This window comes from Lycium barbarum, chromosome 4, assembly GCF_019175385.1.
Source record: "Lycium barbarum isolate Lr01 chromosome 4, ASM1917538v2, whole genome shotgun sequence".
NCBI classification, from domain to species: Eukaryota; Viridiplantae; Streptophyta; class Magnoliopsida; order Solanales; family Solanaceae; genus Lycium; species Lycium barbarum.
In genome coordinates, this window is record NC_083340.1 from 41,537,341 (window position 1) to 41,559,657 (window position 22,317).

The 22,317-nt window shown below is 37.4% G+C and overlaps 2 protein-coding genes across 6 annotated transcripts; one reads left to right on the forward strand and one right to left on the reverse strand.

Annotated features, from left to right (window-relative positions):
* Nucleotides 1-767: 767 nt before the first annotated feature.
* Nucleotides 768-9,114, forward strand: LOC132635937 (probable protein phosphatase 2C 6). Of its 4 annotated transcripts, none has more exons than XM_060352556.1 (5): nt 768-1,145; nt 1,245-2,368; nt 2,462-2,782; nt 2,879-2,984; nt 8,448-9,114. In XM_060352556.1, exons 2-5 carry the CDS (start codon nt 1,628-1,630, stop codon nt 8,780-8,782), a joined length of 1,503 nt encoding a protein of 500 aa, XP_060208539.1. In that variant the 5' UTR covers nt 768-1,145; nt 1,245-1,627; the 3' UTR covers nt 8,783-9,114. The 4 variants fall into 4 exon arrangements, with proteins under 4 accessions (XP_060208539.1, XP_060208541.1, XP_060208538.1 ...); XM_060352558.1 differs by having other exon boundaries at nt 1,416-2,368; XM_060352555.1 differs by having other exon boundaries at nt 768-1,115.
* A 1,198-nt stretch (nt 9,115-10,312) lies between these two features.
* On the reverse strand, nt 10,313-20,554 carry LOC132635939 (aminopeptidase M1-like). 2 transcript variants are annotated; one of them, XM_060352559.1, is made up of 19 exons: nt 20,205-20,554; nt 18,972-19,117; nt 18,089-18,191; nt 17,620-17,806; nt 17,455-17,548; nt 17,078-17,231; nt 16,869-16,973; nt 16,666-16,782; nt 16,418-16,531; nt 15,171-15,353; nt 14,752-15,034; nt 13,328-13,449; nt 13,150-13,247; nt 12,216-12,393; nt 12,018-12,132; nt 11,856-11,923; nt 11,634-11,708; nt 10,968-11,045; nt 10,313-10,775 (listed from the first exon to the last, which is right to left on the reverse strand). In XM_060352559.1, the coding sequence occupies exons 1-19, from the start codon at nt 20,424-20,426 to the stop codon at nt 10,590-10,592; spliced, it is 2,628 nt and encodes an 875-aa protein (XP_060208542.1). In that variant the 5' UTR covers nt 20,427-20,554; the 3' UTR covers nt 10,313-10,589. The 2 variants fall into 2 exon arrangements, with proteins under 2 accessions (XP_060208542.1, XP_060208543.1); XM_060352560.1 differs by lacking the exon at nt 20,205-20,554 and adding an exon at nt 19,689-19,787.
* Between the last annotated feature and the right edge of the window lie 1,763 nt (nt 20,555-22,317).

Here is a 22,317-nt window from a genome sequence, read left to right on the forward strand (position 1 = left end):
CTTATCCTTATTTATAATCAAGAATCATTAAATAATTTTTCTTTTTCTAAGCATTAATTAGGAGTAAGTTGGTAAAAACACTCCTAATTTTTTAGGAGTGAGTAATTTTTTAAGGAATGTGCATGAGCTAAAAGAAACACTTATTTTGAAATGGAGGGAGTATTAATTAATATTATAATAATTCATTTTCCTTCCAGAAAATAAATCTCGAACTATTTTTACCCCTGGTCCTTTTGTTGTTCTCCACAAGACCCTAAGTGAAAGATAAGTATATTAAATGAAAGAAATAATCGTAAAAACACACCTTAATTATCTTTTTTTTTTTGTTAGTTTCCTACTAAAGTATAGGTGTTTGCATTTCCTATTTAAAGTATCACCAATTATTTATCAAAATGCACCTGAACTATCAAGTGTTTGCATTTTCTACCTAAACTATCACCAACTATTTATCAAAATACATATCGATTAATATTCAGTGGTGCTGGAAACTCGTAAAAAGGTAAAACTTCAAATGTGTTTTTGACTATTATCTCTTAATTTTTTTAGTTATCTATGTGGAGTGCCATTTGGCATCATTTTTTACCAAAAAAATGTACACTATGTACCATCATATCCTAGTTGAATGTATTTTGATAAATAGTTAGTTTAGGTAAGAAATACAATGACCTCATAATTCTGCGTAGAACACTTATGAGGTTATTATATAAATATTTTATTAAAAATAAGAAAAAAGAAGATACTATATATTAACTCTTCTGGGGTTGAGAATTTATAAATATTAAAAATAAATATCAATGATCACATTGAAACTGTTACATTGTATAAGCAACCCATATTTTTTTGTTGTTGGTATTTTCCATTGTTGATGCTTCTCCCTTCTCTTCACAGATACTATATTAGTATTACTCTTCTGGGGTTGAGAAGGAAAGTGAAGCTGAACAAAAAGATTCTTGAAAAAAAAAAAAAAGGATAAAGGAAAAAATAAGAAGAGGGAAAGATTTGGTAATAGTGGTTCTTGTACTATATCCATATCCCATTTATTATATTTTGTTGGTTACATAACATAATTGTTTGAAAAAGACTGTGAAAGAGTGATTGTTGCCCTCAGATCCAAGGTACTCAAAGTTTTATGTGACAACAAAAGGGTACCATCTTTTTCAGTGTTTCTTGTGATTCTTGACACTTTTTCTTTATAATTTCACATGACCCTTTTTTCCTTTTTTCTTCCCTTTCTTGTGTTTAAGGACCAATTTACAGGTTGATTCAATTCTTGGTTTTTGAGTAACTGAGTAGATTTTGGGATAAAGAAGAAGAATTTAAAGAAAGTGGAGAAAATCTTACCTTTTTTGTATTTTTAGGTGAATTTTGTACTAAAAAGGTTGTTGGTGTTTACTACTACTTTTTTTGCTTACCAGATCTGACTAAAAAATTGCCATTTTCAAGAATCAGAGGTTTAATGGGAGCAAGTTAAAGATAGGGCTGATGTTTGATCTTTCTAGGCATGGAAAATGGTGTTGTGAAGTTCATGAGAAGATTATTCTTGATAGAAAAGAAAAGTGATCTTTTAGTAGTTTGACAATGACAGGGTTAGAGGGTAACTTTTACTGCTGTCAAGATAGTGATTTTGATGGAGGAGATGTGTTTGGCGGTTGCTCTGCCATTTAGATTAGGTAACTTGATCTGTCACAACCAAAAAAGTATAGTAAGTCATAATATGGATGTCACTAGGCTAAAGTCAATGGATGACGCTACAAGTTCGACAGATTCTGGTAATGATGATTGCAAATGTGCTGATTCAGAGAAAGAAGTCAGTATTATTACTGTACCTGAAGAAAGTAGGCTACATATGATATCTGAAAATGAAAATGAGGATGATGAGATCTTATCATTGGATGGTGATCAAATTCTTGATAGTTCATATTCCCTGTCAGTGGTAAGTGATTCCAGTAGTTTATGTGCTGATGATTTTATAAGTTTTGAGGTAGCGTCTGATATAGACGGTCAGAATTTGGTAGATGTCAAACTTATAGCTAATAAGGCTGGAGATCTGGTAGAAAAGCCTCTGGTCAAAGTTGATGAGCAGATTACGGATGGCTCCAGCTCAAAATCATCTGCTGAAGTTGTTGTTCAGCTACCCTCAGCAGTTAGCCGCAGTATTTTTGAAGTGGATTATATACCCCTTTGGGGATTTACATCTGTGTGTGGAAGGAGACCTGAAATGGAAGATGCGCTTGCAACTATTCCTAGGTTCTTGAGAATTCCTTTACCGATGCTAGTTGGCGATCGTGTGCCTGATGGAATTACTAGGTGCTTAAGTCATTTGACAGCGCATTTCTTTGGAGTTTATGACGGCCATGGTGGCTCTCAGGTATCTCTCTCTTTTTGCTTACAAGGTCTCTTAGGTTTGCATGCCTCCTCGTACATATATATTTGATACAAACTTGGGATATTTATTTTCCAGGTGGCAAATTACTGCCGAGATCGAATGCACGCTGTATTGGCTGAGGAGTTGGAAACCATTATGGCGAATATCAATGATGAAAATATTAGGCAAAATATCCAGGACCAATGGAAAAAGGCATTTACCAACTGTTTTCTCAAGGTTGATGATGAGGTTGGAGGGGCGGGGGGAAATCATGAGGCTGTTGCCCCAGAAACTGTAGGGTCCACGTCCGTTGTCGCCATTGTTTGTTCATCGCACATATTAGTAGCAAACTGTGGTGATTCAAGGGCTGTTCTATGCCGTGGGAAAGAACCCATGGCATTGTCAGTGGATCACAAAGTAAGTGAAACAGTTGTTCTGATATGACTTTGATTACCTGTGATGTCACTGACTAATCCTTGTGTGCCAATATTCGTTTTATGTTTTCTTTATTAGCCAAACCGAGAAGATGAATATGCAAGGATTGAAGCAGCTGGAGGGAAGGTTATACAGTGGAATGGGCATCGTGTTTTCGGCGTTCTTGCAATGTCTAGGTCTATTGGTATGTTTCTCCGATCTACCCTGTTATCTTGGCATTTGCAAATCATGACTGATATATCCGTGTGTACTCAACGTTATTGGTTTTATCAAAAATGTTATGATCTTTTGCATCCTGTGTCTTCCCGTTCTGTCAGGTTCTGAGCTACTAGGTTACAGGTTACCTTATAGAATAGTTTGCTTTTATATGTTAGCTGGCGGTCTTAGAATATATCCATTTTCATTTCGTGTTTAACCTGAGCATACCTAGATTTAATCATGATTTTGGCACTTCCAGAGCATCCTCCCTAGTATAACTGATATCAATAATTCACGTCATGGTATTAGTTGGACACAGCAGTTATTGGTTATCCACATTGCTTGAATAAACAAACAAGATGATCGTCATATCAAACTAAAGAATTGGACTTGATCATCAGTGGTAGGCTTTTAACTCATGTGATTATAGACCCGTAATATGGTAAAATAATCCATTCTATAGTGGCAGGGCCTTAGGTTCACATGCCCCGGGGTTGTTAGGATATGGTACCAGAGTCTGCACTTGATAGGATCTGAGGTGCTAAAGAAAATATGATTGTATCCAACCCTCATATAAAAGTGGACAAATGGCTTCACAATGTAGCCCCAAGCATATACTAATTCTGAAGTGCTCAGGCTTGTTACAATTTGCAAGAGAGAATTTGGATACTTATCCTAAACTTTGTTGTTTTAGCGAATTCAACAGTACATCGAGAAGCCCATAGTGTGCTTAGGTACTCAGTGCAGACCTTCTTGTTTCTTGATCTTGACGGCGTCTTGAAGAGTTTCCTGGAACTGGGTGTAGGCATGCTGGCATCTGTCTAAGTATTTACTAACCTTGGAAAGGAAACTTTGTTTGGGAACCTAAAAAAAGGAGAGTACAGAATAGGCGTATTGCCTTATTCAAGATACATAAAAACAACTTAGTGTCATGGCTGCTAAGATAAGCCCACATATGCTAATCTTCTTCCATAGAGAACTGCTGTAGTGTAGCGCTTTTCTCCTTCCTTCAATAAGAGAATAGTGTGTGCCATTCTTTCTTTCTAGATGCCAAAATGAAGATGCAAATTCTTATAGCTCCTTCGTCTTTTACGTAGGCTTTTCCAGTCTTTCATTCACACACATGGATGGATGATTTGTGAATAAGTTGATTTGTATGGAACACGTCAGATCGTACTTTGAATTTCAATTGTTCATTATGGTAACAACTTGTGAACAATTTGTACATTATTAAGTAATGTAATTTCTGAAAGTCAAAAGGATTACTGAAGTTACATTTTAGAATGTGTCTAGATTCATAGAAGATAAGTAGGAGAATATTATGGAACATTTCATATATTCTAGGATACTGTCAAATATTCTTTGAATTGTCTACCTAAGCGAAATTTTTCTTGTCATAATTTTACTTGTATTGTCAACTTTCGATGACCATTCCAATGGTGCGATGTGTCCTTTCTCGTGAGTTTTGTATTTTCTAGATGTTTCTTCTGGTACTATTCGTCTTTTCTGGTCACTTTCCAGGCCATTGTTTAGGCAGTATGTATCACGTCGATTGAAATATGAACATAATTGTTCAATGACATGTCACTCTCCAGTTTGTGCCACATCACCATCCAGTAACGTTTTCCTTTAGTGGCACATCTCTTTTTCTAGCAACATTTCTCTGTCAGTGAATGTTGGTGTCTCAATCAACACCGTGTTATTGTGCAACAACACGCGTTTAGTTAGTCTCTTATCAGCTTCACGTCATTGTCTAGCGTCTCATCACTTTCCAGTTTCGATTTACAAATTCTAGTTGTTTTACCACCTTCAATATGAGGGGCTTATTGAATGTCAAATTGATTAATGGAATTATATTTTAGAATGTATATTCACAATATATCTACATTCATTGGATAGTAAGTGATTTTTGGAGTGTGTCCTATAATATTTTATAGAATATCGTGAAATATTCTGTATTTAATTCTATGTTAACTCCTAGTTACTTACCGAATTGTAAGTGGAAAAAGACAGGAGCCACTCTTGTACATATCACCAAAATAACTTCATCAGAAAAACATTAATCACCAAAATAATTAAGAAGTTTCCTTTCTTCTCTACTCAATTTTTGCATTAATCAGCAACTATTCAATGTTAAAGATCAGAAGTTCATAGAATATAGGAGGTAGGAGGTCTAACATATGACGAGGAATAAATACTACTTTTACTAGACATTTTAACCAAGTTTTCCTTTTATATTGTCTCCATGAACAAAGTCAGAACTTTTGTGCCCTTCCATCAGCGACGTCTTTGGCCTTGTGGCTAGTGCTGGCAAATGGCGGGCCGGATGGCCGAGTTGAAAACAGGTTAGACAAAAACGGATAACACATCCGATCTGCACATATTTATTATGGATAAAAAATGTGTAGAGTAACGGATAATACGGATACCCATCTATAATTCCCTTATCTGTGTAGTATGGTAAAACAGAGACGAATCAGCAAGCATTGAATAGTAAACCTTTTTTTGGTAAAACAGCACAAACAAATAAGATTTCATAGATTGATTCTTTTCTGCAAACTCAATTTTCGGTTTTTAATTTTTCAACCAAACGCTACCAAAAAGGAACAACATGAACTAATTACTCATTTCGTTTAATTAAAGCAATGATATGATGTAGCATTTTAATAATTTGAAACAGATCTTTAAATTTAGGTTCTTCCTAATTATTAGTCCCAGACGGCATATGGACTGAGATACTTTATTATGGCCAAATTCTAATTAGTCTTCTTTTACTTTGATCAAACAATTTGTACTGCAACGGACGTTGACTAATTGGGGTTACGAATTTTAATAAAATAAAATATTTGTAATCAAATATGAATCTTTATAAATCCTTAGAAGATATTCGGCTTTGTGCTTGATCAGCCTAAATTTTACTTGGACATTTTCATCTTTCTTTGCGGATTAATGCCTTCCTGAAAAAACATTAGAAAGGAAATAAAGATTGCTAGTCAGCAATCATTTAATATCAGAAATACTTCGACAATTTTATCATGAGAACATTCCAATTTGAAAACAAAGTACCATAACGGAATGTCGGATAATATGGAAATCTAGCGACAATGGGTTTTGTGTTTTGGGTTCAAGAACAGCTTTGATAGCTTGAAACCCTTTTTTATTATCCGTTGTTTATCCATTTTTACTGCCGGTTATATGGGTTGATCCATATTTGACCCGATTTAAATGAACCAATTATCCAATTATTGATTTTGACCTGCTGGTTTAGTAGATACTTTAATATTTTATCCATTTAGCCAGCACTAATTGTGGCCACAAAGGCACACACTTCGATTAATGATCTGCAGTTCAACTGTCAAACTATTGACCTTCAACCTAAGTTGCATGGACCTATGTTGCTCGAACTCTTCAAAAGTATCATCTCATCGGATGTGTATGAGATGTGTGTCGGATCCTCCAAAAGCTATGCATTTTTGGACAATCTGCACCCCGACGTGGGTGTGGGATGGTCAAACGATTTTTGGATACTTTGACCAAAATCATGATTTCTGAAATCAAAACAAAAGCTAGGGTGACCCTTAAGGGTGGCTCAGTTGGTTGAGCATGAGACTTCCATAATGGAGGTCTCAGGTTCGAAACCCCTGCCTACGACAATAGGGGATTTGCCTTTTGGATCGAGCTAGTCGCATGGGGCTTCTCTAGTGCGGGTTATCTCTCCTGTGTGGTTTGCGGGCTATTGCGCAGGAGCGGGGTTTACCCTGTGCGCGCCCGAAAGGGTAGCGGCTGCGGGTTCGCTTGTAATAATTAAAAAAAAGTTAAGGTGAAGTCATAATTTAGGCATATAATATTTTTTATCGTTAAATGATATTTATATTAAAAAGTCAGCAACCAGAAGGATATTTACAGGTCAACATCACTGCTGAATGTGCAATGAACTCAAGAAGTCTGTCATGGCCTATATATTATTTGCAATAGCCGTGTTACGCCCCAAAAACAGTAAAGAGATGCATCTATACTTGATAATAATTACAGAGTCGAATTTGCTCTCAAAAATTCATGCATTCCTTTCCTTCCAAATAGTCCACCATAATTTAGGCATATTTTTATAACTCTATTTTAAGATATTTGAATTATTTTTAGCCGAATCTTGCCACACGTATCCATACCCAAGATCCCTACCCCCGAATCTTAAAATTTAGATGATGAAGGATCCGACCTCTAGATCCACACCTGTATCGGACACCTGCATCTGAGTCCGAACAACTTAGCCTTCAACTTGCTGAAGATTATAAGTAAAAATACTAAACAAAACAAAACAAAAGATGCATGGAAATATTTGGCACCTCCTTTGTTTTCTGATCATCACTTGTCTAACCCTGGTTAGTGCAACTGTTGGACTATGACCTTCAACTTGCTAACAGTTATAAATAAAAAATAAAACAAAAGATGCATGGTAATCTTCAGCTCCTCCTTTGTTTTCTGATCATCACTTGTTTGATCCTGCTTAATGCCTTAAAATTTTGGTAAAAACAATACAAAAAAAGCCTTGGGAACCTTCTGTATCCTGGTTCTGGGGAGGTGCTCCTTTGACTGTGATGATTTGTACCTTTTCATTTCATATTGCTGAGAGATTGCTTTGTGATGAGAAAGGAGCTCACTTTGTCACGTCTGTCATGCAATTCTTTCTATACCTGTGACTAAGTGTGCCCTTGCCATTTGATATGAACTTGAAATGTTAGAATGTTCTTTTTCTCATTCTATCTTACAGTATATAAATGACCAACAAATTGTAAATCTGTACTGAAGGCTAGCTTTGCTTCTATACATGTGCATTGACACTTGTCGCTGAAGGCTGAAAATGCAGGTTTGTAAATTAAAAGGAGATATTCTAGTGCCTATAGGATGAAGTTGGTGTGGATCATATATTCATGTTTCTAATGTCATCTTGAAAGATATGGTTAAAGTGACGTTAAGTAATTTAAGTTGTTGTACACGAGTTCATTATTCCCAGTGGCTTAATTGATCTGTATATCCATTATTAAGCATATAGCCAGTATGCCCAACTTTTGTCATCCAGTTGTGTAGGCATGTTTATGCTGGTGACTTAACTATCTGCGTCTTGATCTAAGCTGTTTGAAAACTGTGAAAGGATTACTCAATGAGCTTGCCAGAATAGAATGATGTGTTTTCAATCTACCACTCTGCTTTTTCCATTCTTTTTCCCTATTTGACATGACTTATGAGAACTACCATACAGTGAATAACTTAGTATTATCAAGGTGTATCTATCTTGTTAGCGATGGTGTTGCCCGGGCATTTACCACGTGATTGGATTTTGTTTGGGGCTACAATTCGACGTATTAGGTGTCCATTTGCATGAACCTTTTGTTCCAATCCTGCCAATACCTCTCCTTATTTCCTTTACATTTTACTTGGTTCTTGGTTGCAGGAGATAGATACTTGAAGCCGTGGATAATTCCTGATCCAGAAGTAATGTTCATACCTCGAACCAAGGAGGATGAATGCCTTATCCTTGCAAGTGATGGTTTATGGGATGTTATGACAAATGAAGAGGTGTGTGATTTGGCTCGCAAGCGCATACTTCTCTGGCATAAAAAGAACGGTGGAACGCTTCCCTTGGAAAGGGGCCAAGGAATTGATCCAGCAGCACAGGCAGCAGCAGAATGCCTGTCAACTCGAGCTCTTCAAAAGGGCAGCAAGGACAACATAACAGTGATTGTTGTGGACTTGAAAGCCCAAAGAAAATTTAAGACCAAAACCTAACATAACTGATCTCTCAATCAGCCGTTTCCATTTATAGGTTCACAGTATTGACTTCATATGATTCAATATAGCCAGCCCTTTTAATTTTTACCGGGGGACTCTGGGACTAAGGTTTTCATTAGAGTAGCTTACTGTATGTATTGTAGTACTTGTTCCATCCTCTGTATGTAGTTTTCTTCCTTTAGCTGTTTGAAGTAGGAACATACATTATTCCTCCGAGTTAATTGCTCTGTGAGGTTATTTGCCTCTCAGTATTACTTGACATTGTTGGAAACAGTAATGAGCGAATAGAGAGACCTCTTCTTAAATGTATTCAACTATGCATCTTCTTATACTTTGTATGTGGGTTTCAGAGTATATTGAAGAACTATGGTATTCAATCCAATCCATCTCCTCTATACGATAAAGGAAGAAGCTAGATAAGAGTACCGTTCATCATTCAGTCATCAAACTGGATTTAATTTGTAGGGCAAGGCGTATCAAAGATTTTGACTTTGATGGATTCAACTTTCAAGATTTTTACTACTGAACTCATTGCACATCAAAAGGTATCTTTTGATATGTTAGTAAAGTTAATGTATATCTATGCTCCGTTAAAAAATGATGGGCTTACTTAAACCCATAAAATGTATGTTCCAAACGCCTCTGGTTGTGGCTCAAAAAGAATTCGAATTGCCCTTCTTTTGGGATAGTCTTTAAATTTTGCCCCTCATATTTGAAATCTTTAAATTTTGCCCTTCGGCTAAAATCCATGAGTTACAGGTTCGAACCCTCACTCAGTCAAAAATTTTTAAAAAATTCGCAAGGCAGAGTTTAAATTTCGCTATGCCCCCACCGGTATACACTTGTTAAGGAATTACCAAAGTTATGCCGAACTCGGCATACTTATGCCTTATGGGCAGACTTGGCATAAGTATGCCGGGTCCGGCATAACTTTGGTAATTCCTTCACAAGTTTATGCCGGGTCCTGCATACTTATGGGCAAACTTTTAGTTAAGCTTTAACTAAAAGTTTTTTCCTAGTTATGCCTATGGAGCAGACTTTTAGTTAAAGGCACAACTAAAAGTATGCCCCATAAGGCATAACTTTTCTTTAAGATATAAACTTTGTCTTATAAGGCAAATTTTTAGTTATGCCTTAAGGAAAAGTTCCGTCTTATGGGGCATACTTTTAGTTATGCCTTATGGGGCATACTTTTAGTTGTGCCTTAACTAAAAGTCTGCCCCATAAGGCATAACTAGGAAAAGACTTTTAGTTAAGGCTTAACTAAAAGTTTGCCCATTAAAAGTTTGTCTATAAGTATGCAAGACCCGGCATAAACTTGTTAAGGAATTACCAAAGTTATGCCAAGTCTACCCATAAGGCATGAGTATGTCGGGTCCGGCATAACTTTGGTAATTCCTTAACAAGTATATGCCCGGTCCGGCATACACGCGACCCAAGCCTTGGAACTCCCCAAATATACTAATCAATCCAGATTAATTACTATTGCATCTAAAGGGTGATTGTCAAGTATGAAGGTAGTCAATCTTGTGTTCCCAACAGAAATGTTAACATCTATTTAATTAAAGAGATATCTCATATTACACCTGGTTCATCTGGAGCACAGCAAGAAAAACAGTTCAAAATCAAACATCATGATTTATAAGTATGCAAACCTATTGCCTCTAGTTTGATCAAAGAGGGGATCATCAGAGTACTCCCTCCTTTTTCATTATTTTCTGAGACAACCATTTTAAAAAGTGTAACTTATTAATGAGCAACTAGAAACTCTCTAAAAGGGCGGGTACTAAGTTCAACAAGAGCTTCAGTATTTCCGGTATGCTAGCTCTGTCACAGCCTCGGAAAGATTCTTCTCGTTTTGAATGCTCTGCACCCAGTTTGCATTAATGTGAACCTTCTCGATGCTTTGCTTCAACGTCCTTGCAATGTACGGCTTGGTACGGCTAGCAAAAAACTCTTCAACCTCTTTTGCCTTCTCATAGGACGAGAACTGAAGAAAAGAAAGATTGAGCCAAAAGATCAAAGACAATATGTAATGGAGTAATCCGTTAATCTGCTTCCATTCTTGTGATCTCATTACAAGGCAGAAGTAACAGATACAGCTTTTAAAAAAAGTTGTCCTAGAATAGTAAGCAACTACATGCAAATGCTTAAGAAAGATGGCAAGGGAGCAGAAACAAACCGGTGACACTGTTGCACTGATGAAGCGGGTCAATAGGGATCCAGAGCCGTAAGTCTTGTGAATATGATCCCATTTATCCTGTATTCAAACAATTTGAAGTCTTAGTGTTGCGAATGCTTATTTCTCAAGCAAAGGGGCTTGAAGTTCTCCCAATACCAGAGAGACACTTCACAAGAGCTTTTTGCGGGGAAACTTGCAAGTACAGTTGAACTCTACCCGTGTGAGGCCTCGTAGCCAGGGAGAACCACCTATGGCCAGAAGAAAGAAAATACCTAGCGCCCCGGTCCCTCACTGAGCAGTGTTTTCTCATGGAGGACGTGCACTTTGTTGGCACTCAAAAGAGAGGTTATTCAATCAAGAATGTATGTCTCATTGCATCTTCCTGAGCAATCTATCAGTTATGAAATACAGCATTTTGTGCTAGTTATTTCATATGAACATGTTGCGCTTTCCTATATTAGTAATATTATAAGAACATGTTGCACTTCCTCCTAATGAAATCATTGCACTTTGAACTAACATGAATTCCTCACTCTTACAGCCTACGTCTTTACAAGTTACAGTTTAATACAATTTACTACGAGCACTTTTTCAAGGTATCTTATTTGAAAGAAGTAATACAAATACCTCGAAGAATGCAATATTTATAGGAAAGGGAGAACTCACTTGCAACCATTTCCAAGCAGTTTCACGGCCTTCAAGGCTAACTGCAAGACCGAAAACACAATCTTGGCTCCGTACCTGAAAATTTCCAAGCCATAGAATACTCTCAGAACATTTTGTTAGAAAAAAAAAATTGATCTCTCTCTCTCTCTCTCTCCCCCTGCGTGTGTGTGAGAGAGAGAGAGGGAGAAAGATAACCCAGTGCTCCCTAAAAATCATGAATACCTCAGAACATAACAAGAAGTTGAGGACTTCAAGGATAATCTCGGGGTCCTTGCAAGATGCCAATGCACCTATAGAACAAGAGAATGCACTTATTGGTTGGAAATCAACTGATAACAAAAACATGTAATGTCACATTTGGCATGAATTGATAGATAACTTCACCTAAAATTCGTGTCTTTTCCTGGCTGAGGTCAGTCTCTCTGTAAACTCTTAAAAGAGCTTCAAACCCTGATCTATCTGATTTAGTCACCCTTTGCATCACAGCTACATAAACAGCCTGCAGACAGAAGGAGGGATCACAATCTGTGTAAGGTAAAGAAGAAATCACTTTTGAGTTGTAATATAATCAAATGTTGTAACCCTTCTCAAGTCAGGAGGAAGAACAGCTGTGTTTCTGTCATCCAGAAATATGTGGAAGCGCCTGATTGCTTCATTTATTGTTTCATCATGTCCAAAGGCAGCCAGAGCATTCAGAAGTTCCCCTCTCAACATGGCATCTAGGTGGCTTTCCCCTTGTTTAGGATCCCAACCAAGTCTCCTGTTGATAAAAGGGAAGTCCAATTAGAAGCAAACATTTTGTTGCCACACTGGAAAAATGAGATTAATGGTCAACCAGGACCCGCAGACCAAAATCCTTCTCTTCCAGCTTAATGAACAAGTTTTCTTCTCACAAAATTCTTCTATTGGTGATGAATAAAGGGTAAACCTGCCAAATTTGTAATACACCAGTTTACCCATTCATTCTTTTCTAAGGCATTACTGGCAGCAGATATCTTTCTTTTTTTTTGGGATAGGCAAAAGATATCTAAGTAGAAACAAATTATTATCTCTAAACTGATTTCAGTGCTTATTAACAGCTCCCAAGTCCTCCTAACTTAGCAGTAGAGCTACTAGACAAAAGATAACAAGATACAAGAAGTTCTAAGTCATCTTTTGTCAAGAACTACTCTCAGAGAATAGAAATTGATTTTCTCGTCATAGGTTGACCCATGAATGTTAAGAAAGCCAGAGCAGGCATGATTCTGTTCTGATTTATGTTTCTCTCTGCTATATCCAATAGATTTAGCTATTAGACGTTCATCTATCTATGCTTATAACACACCGAGTAGAAATCATTGCAACTATGTGCCTTTTTCTCTTTCTTTTACACTGCTTCCACCACCCCAGAGCTCAGGTCTTCTTTCCCCCTTGAACTTTAATGTGAGAATTCACATGACCGCATCTTTGGGTGTGACGACCAAAAATACAAAGATACAGTAATGTACGTTGTACTTTCGAAAAAGAAGTAACATACTCTGCAGATAACTGGAAAAGATTGATGAAAAACAACTTTATGTGATTTTGCAAGTCAGGAACAGCATCAGCTGCAATTCTTGAAACTTTGTAACTTATCTGCATGAAGAATGGAGAACAGTTATTTTTGGACTGACCACACTAATACCTAAAAGAGGTCAGTGAAGTAGTCAAATTACGCTTATTAGATTTAATAGAACAGTGTAGTCGAGCTCCTCCCTGAAAGAAGCCATCAGGGCAAGCAAAGATGACAAAGACTGATGACACGCCATAGATAAGGCATATGAATCATCCAAAATGCCTGTTCAGGAAAACACAATCCCATCAGCAGTCGATTTTAACTGTTTAATACAAATAATGTTAACAAAGTGGGACACAGTTCTAAAACCAAAGTGTGAAGGAGGGCTGGGGGTGAGAGATCTGTCTGCTCACAACAAAAGCTTATCAATGAAGTGGCTTTGGAGATATGGCACAGAAGAACCGAGCCTATGGAAAGAGGTGGTCAAATCAATTCATGAGGCAAAGGATAACTGGAGCATGCAGATATCTAATGCTCCCTATGGAGTTGGGCTTTGGAAATATATCGGCAAACTTGGCAATGAATTCTTCCAAAAGGTCCATTTCAAACCTGGCAATGGAGATCATGTGAAATTTTGGGAAGACAGGTGGATAGGCAACTACACTTTAAAGGAAGATTACCCTGGGTTATTCAATACGGCACTGGACAAGACCTCAATTGCCCAAAATAGAGGCAACAACTTCTGGGATGCACTTCAGAAGACACCCTCAAGATTGGGAGTTAGACGGCCTGCTGGAATTACTAGCCAAGGTGGAAACATTCCGCATTGATGCAAGTACTTCAGACAGAATAAGATGGGGCAATAAGGGAAACTTCTCAGTTAAAGAATGCTATAGGAAGCTTGGCAACCAAGGTTTGGTTATTGACTCTTGGCCATGGAAATTGATTTGGAGGACCAAATTACCTCCTAAAGTTAAGTGCTTCATCTGGATAGCGCTCAACAATGCCATCCCTACAATAGACAATCTTAACAGGAAAGAACGTGAACTGGCCAACAGATGCTATTTTTGCAAGTATCAGCTGGAAACAGTCAACCATTTACTTCTTCACTGTCCAGTAGCTTTTAATCTTTGGAGCATGGTTTTCAATATTTTTGGATTAAGTTGGGTGATGCCTCAGAATCTTAGAGAGGCATATGTGAGTTGGAGCCTTTGGAAAGTTGATAAGACCATCAAAAACTTGGTTGATGATCCCTGCTGCTGTTTGTTGGAGTCTCTGGAATTAGAGAAACAGAAGGTGTTTTGATGGCATCTCAACTCCAAGTTATTCTCTTAAAGCTAAATGTTTAGTGAATCTCTTTTGTTGGACAATGTTGTCCCCAGTAACTAGTCCAGTACAGTTTTTGGATTTTATTAGCACTTTAGTTCTTGATTGAGACATTGTTTTGGGGCAAACAATGTTTTCCTACACTTTTGTTCTTTTGTAATTAGCCTCCTGCAACTTTGCATCTTCTTGATGCCTTTCAATGAAACACATTACTTCATCAAAAAAAAAAAAAAATGTTAACAAAAATGCAGTAATTACCGTATTTGTCATTCGTTGACAAGCACTTGCTCTCTATAGCATGTCTGAGTCTAGCTGATAGCTCATCATCATATTTAACTCTATAAAAACCTGTCTGGTCCACGTTAACTTTTATCCAGGGATTTCTTTTAGACGAAGAAGAGCCTAATAAGTCTTTTACATCAACGGCTTCTGACTTTCCTTGCATTAAGAAGCTTTTACGAGCTTCATAAGAGCCACAACAGACTGTTAACGGAACTATCCATTGCCCATCACCATGAGAACCACTCAGTAAAAATTGTGTCTGTTGCATAGAAACACAAGTATTATCAAGTCTGAAAGGAGTCTTAAGAGCTCATAGTATGGAGAAGACTAGACTAGGGTAATGGAAATTATTGAGTGGGAGAGAAACCGAATACATAGGTTAGAAACAAGATAACCTGCTCACACTCCAGCTTTTGGTCTTTAATCTTGACAGAGACAACTGGGTAACCCATTTGCTTTGTCCAGGAGTTCATCAACTTGTTCACCGGTTCACCAGACTCCTCCTGAAGGACAGACCATAAATCCTCTGTCTTCGCATTTGAGCAAGCATATCTTTTTATGTATGAAGCAAGTGCCCTCTGGTTTGATGAAATATTACAAGAGACAAATTCATTAGTCCATACAAGCAAGCAACAGCTACACGATATTCTGGAAAGAAAATTTAGAACATATATTTATGATGGGTGGTCAATGAGTAGCGTGGTTTCTCTTTTGACAAATTAATGGATGCTGCTTTAAAAATGATGGTCAACAGCAGTATTCGTTCAATCATCATGATGCCCATTAAATTTTCAATAACTAAGATAAACCATTTTATCAAGTTCAAGAACATAGAAAAGAGAAAGGACTATTTTTTTACTAGGCAATTAACATTGGAAGATACGAGTATCCTTTCATCACAAAATCTAGACTAATGCGATTTCATTACAAAAAGAACAGTTAACCCCCACAGTAAGGTCACAACCATTCAGAGAAGGCCTTATATATAATACTTCCTCTGTTCCATTTTATGTGACACATTGTCCTCCCAATAAGAATGACATCATACTCTTTTTGGAAATTATTTAATCTTATCATCCCCATTTAACCCCTTGGCATAAAAGTTCATCCATTTATATAGAAGGAGACAGAAAATGAAAAAAGATGTGGAACCCTCACCAGGATACATTTGGTACTTCACACACACATATTATATACATATATGTGTGTGTGTGTATTTGCCTTACATGTCAAAGGTCTTCTTTATTTTTTAAATTACGTCCCTAGTCATACACCTTCTCATAAAATGGGACGAGTAATAATTAAGGGCGAGTGAAGTTTTAGTGTAACTCAGTAGAGAAGTCTGTCAAAATTTTCTACTAACAATACTTTGCAAGCCTCACTAGTAAGGAAAGATAACATATTAAAAAAGGTCATCGCACTGAATGGTATAGTTCTTCTTCTAATTCCACCATCCCACTTTCCATCTCCAACTTCTGACACACAAACGGTAACTGTATATCTTTTTTTTTTTATCAGACCAGGTAACTAGTATATGTCAATAATAGCACAACAGATGGGAGGAGAGAAATAAAGCAAAAAGGGTTGAAATGAAGATAATGGAAAAGAATTTTAATATAGTAAAAACAAAGGAAATGCAAACCTGGAAACTTTCAGGTCCAAGATAGCTCTGTAACATCCGGATGACAGATGCACCTTTTCTATAACTAATTGCATCAAAAATTTCATCAATTTCTCCGGCATGATTGATGTCAACCTGCTAAGACAAAATAAGATTTGTATAAACTCTAAAGGTAGCACAACTAAAGATGTCAAAAATTGGAGAATAAACAAAAAATTGCATCTTGCATTTAGCACAATACAAGAACCAGATCAGAAGTTGCTTCACACCTCAATGGGGTGGGATTCTGCAAGCCCATCTAGACGAAGTCCCTCAGTGGCCTCTTCAAGAAACTGAGTCCAAATCTTCCATTCTGGGAACAAGCTATCAGTCGCCAAATAACTCACCTGAATGCCGACCAGAGAATTAGAATGAACAGCTTTGCGACCCAGTCAATGAACAAAAGCATATACTTCTAATAAAAGCAGCATACCCATGTTGCAAAACCCTCATTCAGCCATAGATGTGTCCACCATTCCATTGTTACAAGATTGCCAAACCACTGATGAGCAAGCTCATGAGCCACCACAGTCGCAACCTGAAGAAAACCCAAATTTTATTCAACAGGTGCAAGATAGAAATAAGTCAGTTTAATACCACATATCATAAGCAGCCAACCAAGTTCCAACAAATATATATTACCCTCTGCTTGTTAGCAGCGGCAGAATGCTTATCATCATAAAGCAATGCTGTTTCTCGGTATGTAACTAGACCATAATTTTCCATCGCGCCGGCAGCAAAATCAGGAATGGCAATCATGTCCAATTTGGGTAGTGAATATGGTGCACCAAAGTACCTGCAAGTATTTTAGTCCGCAAATTAGAATATATTTTCAAGCAGTTGTCTAGAACCCCCACCCACCCACCCTCGCCAAACCAAAAAAGAAACTTAAACTGGAATAACGGTACATTATCAATACAAATATTTAGAAACTAAGGCTTCCATGATCCCTCTTCTTCATTAGTTCCTTTTTCCATAAATAACAGGACAAAAACATATTTAGACAAAGTGAAGCATACTCTTTGAAGAGGGGCAGCGTTTTGACAGCAACGTGTAATGCGAAGTTCCCTTGATTTGCCTTTCCTACCTGACAGTATACTCGAACAGGAATTCCTGCACAAAGTGATGTTAATTTACTGACAGGAAATGGTCAGACACAAATTCACTAATACCAGAATATGTACCATCAGATGTATGATCCTCAACATAGTCGAACAAGCCAACCACAAATGCCACCAAGTATGTAGACATGATTGGAGACTCTTGATAATGAACTGTTTTAAGATTCCCCGTCACTTTTTCTTCTTCTACTGGCATGTTAGAGAGAGCTACCAGTTCCGATGGTACTTCAAGTGTAATCTTAAAGGTGGCCTGGATTATTCATATCAAGTAAGACGAAGGAAAAATAAAACCTGATTCCTAACAAAACTAGAAGAACTAAATTTTGTAAGGAACAAATAAAATACTTAACAAAGATTAAAAAAAGAAAAGTTATTAGATCACGTTCATGTGTGTTTTGTCGCACTGATAGCTAACGTATGATGAATATCTAACAAACAGCTGCTGGCAATAGCAATTAAGATTACGGAGTAGATAAACAAAGAGAAAAGTGCACACGTGAAAATACCAAAGATGGCCATGTGCTGACAATACCTTACAAGCAGGTTCATCCCAGCACGGAAAGCAACGCCTCGCATCAGCTGGTTCAAATTGGGTAACAGCCATGTTCCTTTTCTCCCCATTATGTTCATAGGTACTGCAAAAAGCCAATCAAGACCGTTAAGCGATCTACAGATAACACAATCACAATCACAATGAAGTATATATAAAGAGAAGTGCAACATTTTCCTATCTTGTTTTTCTGTCAGCTAAGATCACGAAAGAAATACTACCAATTGATAGGGAAGAAACATGTTGGATTGACATACTAGCTGCCTAGTCAACAGGCTACATTATAGAACTAATAGAGTTAGGCCACGACAGAGTTACTTAGGCAGCTTGCCAACATACCTTCCAGACTGAGCTTACGGAAGCAGGTATTACCCTTCCAATGATATCAGCCTAATATATTATAACACCCAGATAAAGGTCCTTTGTAAATATAAAAGATAACACCAAAAAAAAATGTTTTGTGAAGTTGAATAGACTCCTTTCATTTCTGAATCAGCTTGTGACAAGTCCTAACATTAGTATGAGTTCGTTGACCGCGTAAGGGCGATTCTTCATCAGAATTCTGCGATAACAAGTGGTGGTGACCTGAGAGTACATGCCAGACGAAACGACGGTGGCTCCATACGGGGGATTGTCAGGTTCTCATGAGTGCATTAACTAGAATTAAAGACCAATGGGGTCTTCAAAAAGCATAAACATGATAATCCTAGATTCTATGAATGGAAATCAGATGGCAAAAGCATGAGCAATCAATAACCATCTATACTTGGAAAAACATAACCAAATCATCACTACAACAGAAAAGAAGACAAATTCTCTCAAAACAAATCCAATTAAAAAAAAAAAATCGTTGTTCTGTCAATACCTTCTGTAAAACCCTTTCATCCTGTCATTGAGTGTTCCTTCAAAGGCCATACTCAGAACTCCAACACCAAGTGGCAAACTTTCTCCAAACTCCACCACCACTATCTCATCCTCTTCAATCAACCCCACCTCCAACGCTTCAAATACCTATAACACACAAAAAGACACGTGTTCAATAAAACAAACAACAACAACAAAAAACGACAACATACCTAGTGTAATCCCACAAGTGGGGTATGGGAAAGGTTAGTGTGTACGCGGCCTTACCCCTAAAGGTAGAGAGGTTGTTTCGGATGGACCCTTGGCTCATGTAAAGCATATCAAAATCAAGTATGAAGAGGAAATACAGTACTAAAGAAGCCATGCTAAGAATGGAAGAGAGAGTAGCAACAACCAATAAAACGATAACCGCATGTTATAGAGCAACCACTCCTGGCACGCACGCCACCACTCCAAGTCACGGCCCCATGCGTGGATCGACTGGCGCTGATACCAATGTTATAGACCATACAGGAGAGCCCAACCCAAAAGACTAGTCTGATAGGTGGGAGAGCCCATTTAGCCTATAAACCTATTAACATTTCTTTCGATCCCACAAGTGAGGACCAAAGCAAACGAAACAACAGGTAATAATAAAATCGAAGAACAAGCAACAAACAACAAAGGATAATATATCAAACTACTTGTTGGTCAAAAAAGGGTCAATCAAAAAAAGCACCTTGTTTGAAGATTTGAAGAGAACAGTAGCAACAACAAATAAAACGGTAACAGAAGTAAAGGAAACAACAGGAAATAATATCATTGAAAAACAAACAACAAAAGATAACATATCAAACTACTTGTTGGTCAAAAAAGGCTTAATCTTGAAAAGGGTCAATCAAGAAAAGCACCTTGTTTGGAGATTTGAAGTGAACAAACAACAAAGGATCACATATCAAACTACTTGTTGGTGAAGAAATGCTCAAGGGTCAATCAAGAAAAGCACAACAACAAATAAAACAGTAACCAAAGCAAAGGAAACAACAGCTAATAATAAAATCAAGAACAAACAACAAACAACAAAAGATAACATATCAAACTACTTGTTGGTAAAAAAAAAAATCAATCTTGAAAAGGGTCAATCAATAAAAGCACCTTGTTATTTGAAAAGAACAAACAACAAAGGATAACATATCAAACTACTTGTTGTTCAAAAAAGGCTCAATCTTGAAAAGGGTTAATCAAGAAAAGTCACCTTGTTTGAAGATTTGAAGTGAAGAGACTTGGGGTCAACAGATAATTCAGCAGCATTGAGGACAATGAATTTGGTGTCAGAGACAACATCAACAGAGATGTCAACGTAGCCAGTGAATTTACAGGTGACAAGGTCAGGCTTCAACCTTAAATTGTACCTCTTTGGGACAGCAAACTTGGGAAGACGAGGTTGTCCTTTGAATTGATCATACTTGTCCTCCATTGTTCAATCAAGATTGTTTGGTTTTTTCTCTATGTTATAAATCTTGGATCTGGATGACTACTACCATGAAGAAGTTGTCTAGTATATATACAGATGTGGATTGTACCATCAAGCGGGTTGTGTACAAGTTTAGTACCTACTATTTTATACTATAATTTTTCTTTTCATAAGAGTAAAGAGCATGTTCTTATTTTCTAATTTTCACTAGTTTGTCCAATTTGTTTTTTCTTTTTTATTATATATACTAGTGTCACCTGGCCCGTGTTAAGTCCGAATTCAATACTAATACTAATATTAAAATTAAATTTATAATTTTTAATTTTATTTTGTTCGCTTTTTGTGACATTAAGTTATTGAAGAAGTAGTTCGACATTCTCTACGAACTCCTAAAAACTAAATCATAATATAAATGTATTTGAAAGTCAAGAATTTCTTTTTATTTTCAAATAATTTCATGTTATAAGAGCTCTTCTCTTTTTAAATATTTTGATTTACTAACTATGTGGACTTATAATACTTTTGAATCATTAAAATAAAATTTTATATATTTGAAAACTAGGCAAAAAATATATGAATTGTTAGTTATTTTATTTCTTGAATAGCTGCACTCCTACATGGATAATTATATTTTTTTAAGATTATTTTTTGTTGACGAAACTTATAAATAAAATAATACAATCAACACATGTTTATTTATCACGTAGAAAATTAGTGACAAAATATCAGTACATGCAACGCAAAATAGTAGGCGGGGGAGTTAATTAGTCTTGCAAAATATCTCAAAAGTATTTTTTCTTCTTTACCAAATTATGTGATGGCAATCAAAATACTAAACTAAATTAAAGGCGACATAAAAGAGGAATAAGACAAAATCTTAGTAGCCGCCCAAGCTCAGGGGCAGGGGGTTGGTCTTGACCAGGCAGATAGGACTGGTAGTTCGAGGGTTAAGACCTTCCTTGGGTTAGGTCCTCCAGAGTTCTCGGTGATAAAGCAAAATATGGACCTCGAGGGTTTCATTGATAGTATGCAGAAGACCTTGAGGGTCATGCACGCGGATGAGGTCGAGTCTGTGGAGCTGGCTTCGTATAGGCTTCGTGATATTGCAGTATAGTAGTATCAGACTTGGGAGCTATCTAGGGGAGAGAATGCCCCTCCAGCTGTGTGGCGAGAGTTCTCATATGCTTTTATTCGCCATTATCTACCTCCTGAGGTCAGGCGAGCCCGAGCAAATAGATTTTTACATATTGAGTAGGGCAGTATGAGTGTCCAGGAGTATTGCGTGTATTTTGATTCTATGGCCAGATATGCTCCAGTATGGTGGCTGAGATGGAGGACAGAGTTCATTGTTTTGTGGCTGGTCTAGGGCCACATTTGATAGATGCTTGTACGACTACTGCATTACAGCCAAGCATGGATATCTCCCGTATACAGGCATATGCACAGAATCTGGAAGATCGCAAGCGTCAAAGGAGCACAAATCGTGACCGTGACCGAGGCCATGGTAAGAGGCCTAGACATTTAGATATTGGGGGTGAGTCTAGGGGAGGACAGAGGCAGCAGTATTCTAGATATCCTTTCCATTCAGCAGGGAGTTCATCTTCGCAGTTTTCAGGTTCGAGGTTTGATCATTCTTCTTATTCCGGAGCGGGCCAGAGTTCCAGAGCATCAGGCACTCTGTACCGACCAGAGTCAGGCTAGGCGAGGCCACCCTTGCCGCTGTGTGCTCAGTGTGGTAGGCTACACGCTAGGCAGTGTCGATTACGATTGGCTAGTTTCTATGTTTGTGGTCAGTCAGGCCACAAGATGAGGGAGTGCCCGATGAGGGTTGGTACAGGTATGGTTTAGCCTACAGGGTCTGTGGCTGGTTCTTCTTCTGCAGTGCGCCCTTCAG

Excerpts from the sequence above, each read along its gene's own strand:
- LOC132635937 (XM_060352556.1), top strand. The coding sequence starts at position 1,628 with ATGGAGGAGATGTGTTTGGCGGTTGCTCTGCCATTTAGATTAGGTAAC. Across the intron at positions 2,369-2,461 it reads ACGGCCATGGTGGCTCTCAG|GTGGCAAATTACTGCCGAGA; the intron begins GTATCTCTCTCT and ends TTTATTTTCCAG. Across the intron at positions 2,985-8,447 it reads TGCAATGTCTAGGTCTATTG|GAGATAGATACTTGAAGCCG; the intron begins GTATGTTTCTCC and ends TCTTGGTTGCAG.
- LOC132635939 (XM_060352559.1), bottom strand. The coding sequence starts at position 20,426 with ATGGAGGACAAGTATGATCAATTCAAAGGACAACCTCGTCTTCCCAAG. Across the intron at positions 13,450-14,751 it reads GTCAACGAATGACAAATACG|GCATTTTGGATGATTCATAT; the intron begins GTAATTACTGCA and ends TTTCCTGAACAG. Across the intron at positions 10,776-10,967 it reads TCAGTGCAACAGTGTCACCG|TTCTCGTCCTATGAGAAGGC; the intron begins GTTTGTTTCTGC and ends TCTTTTCTTCAG.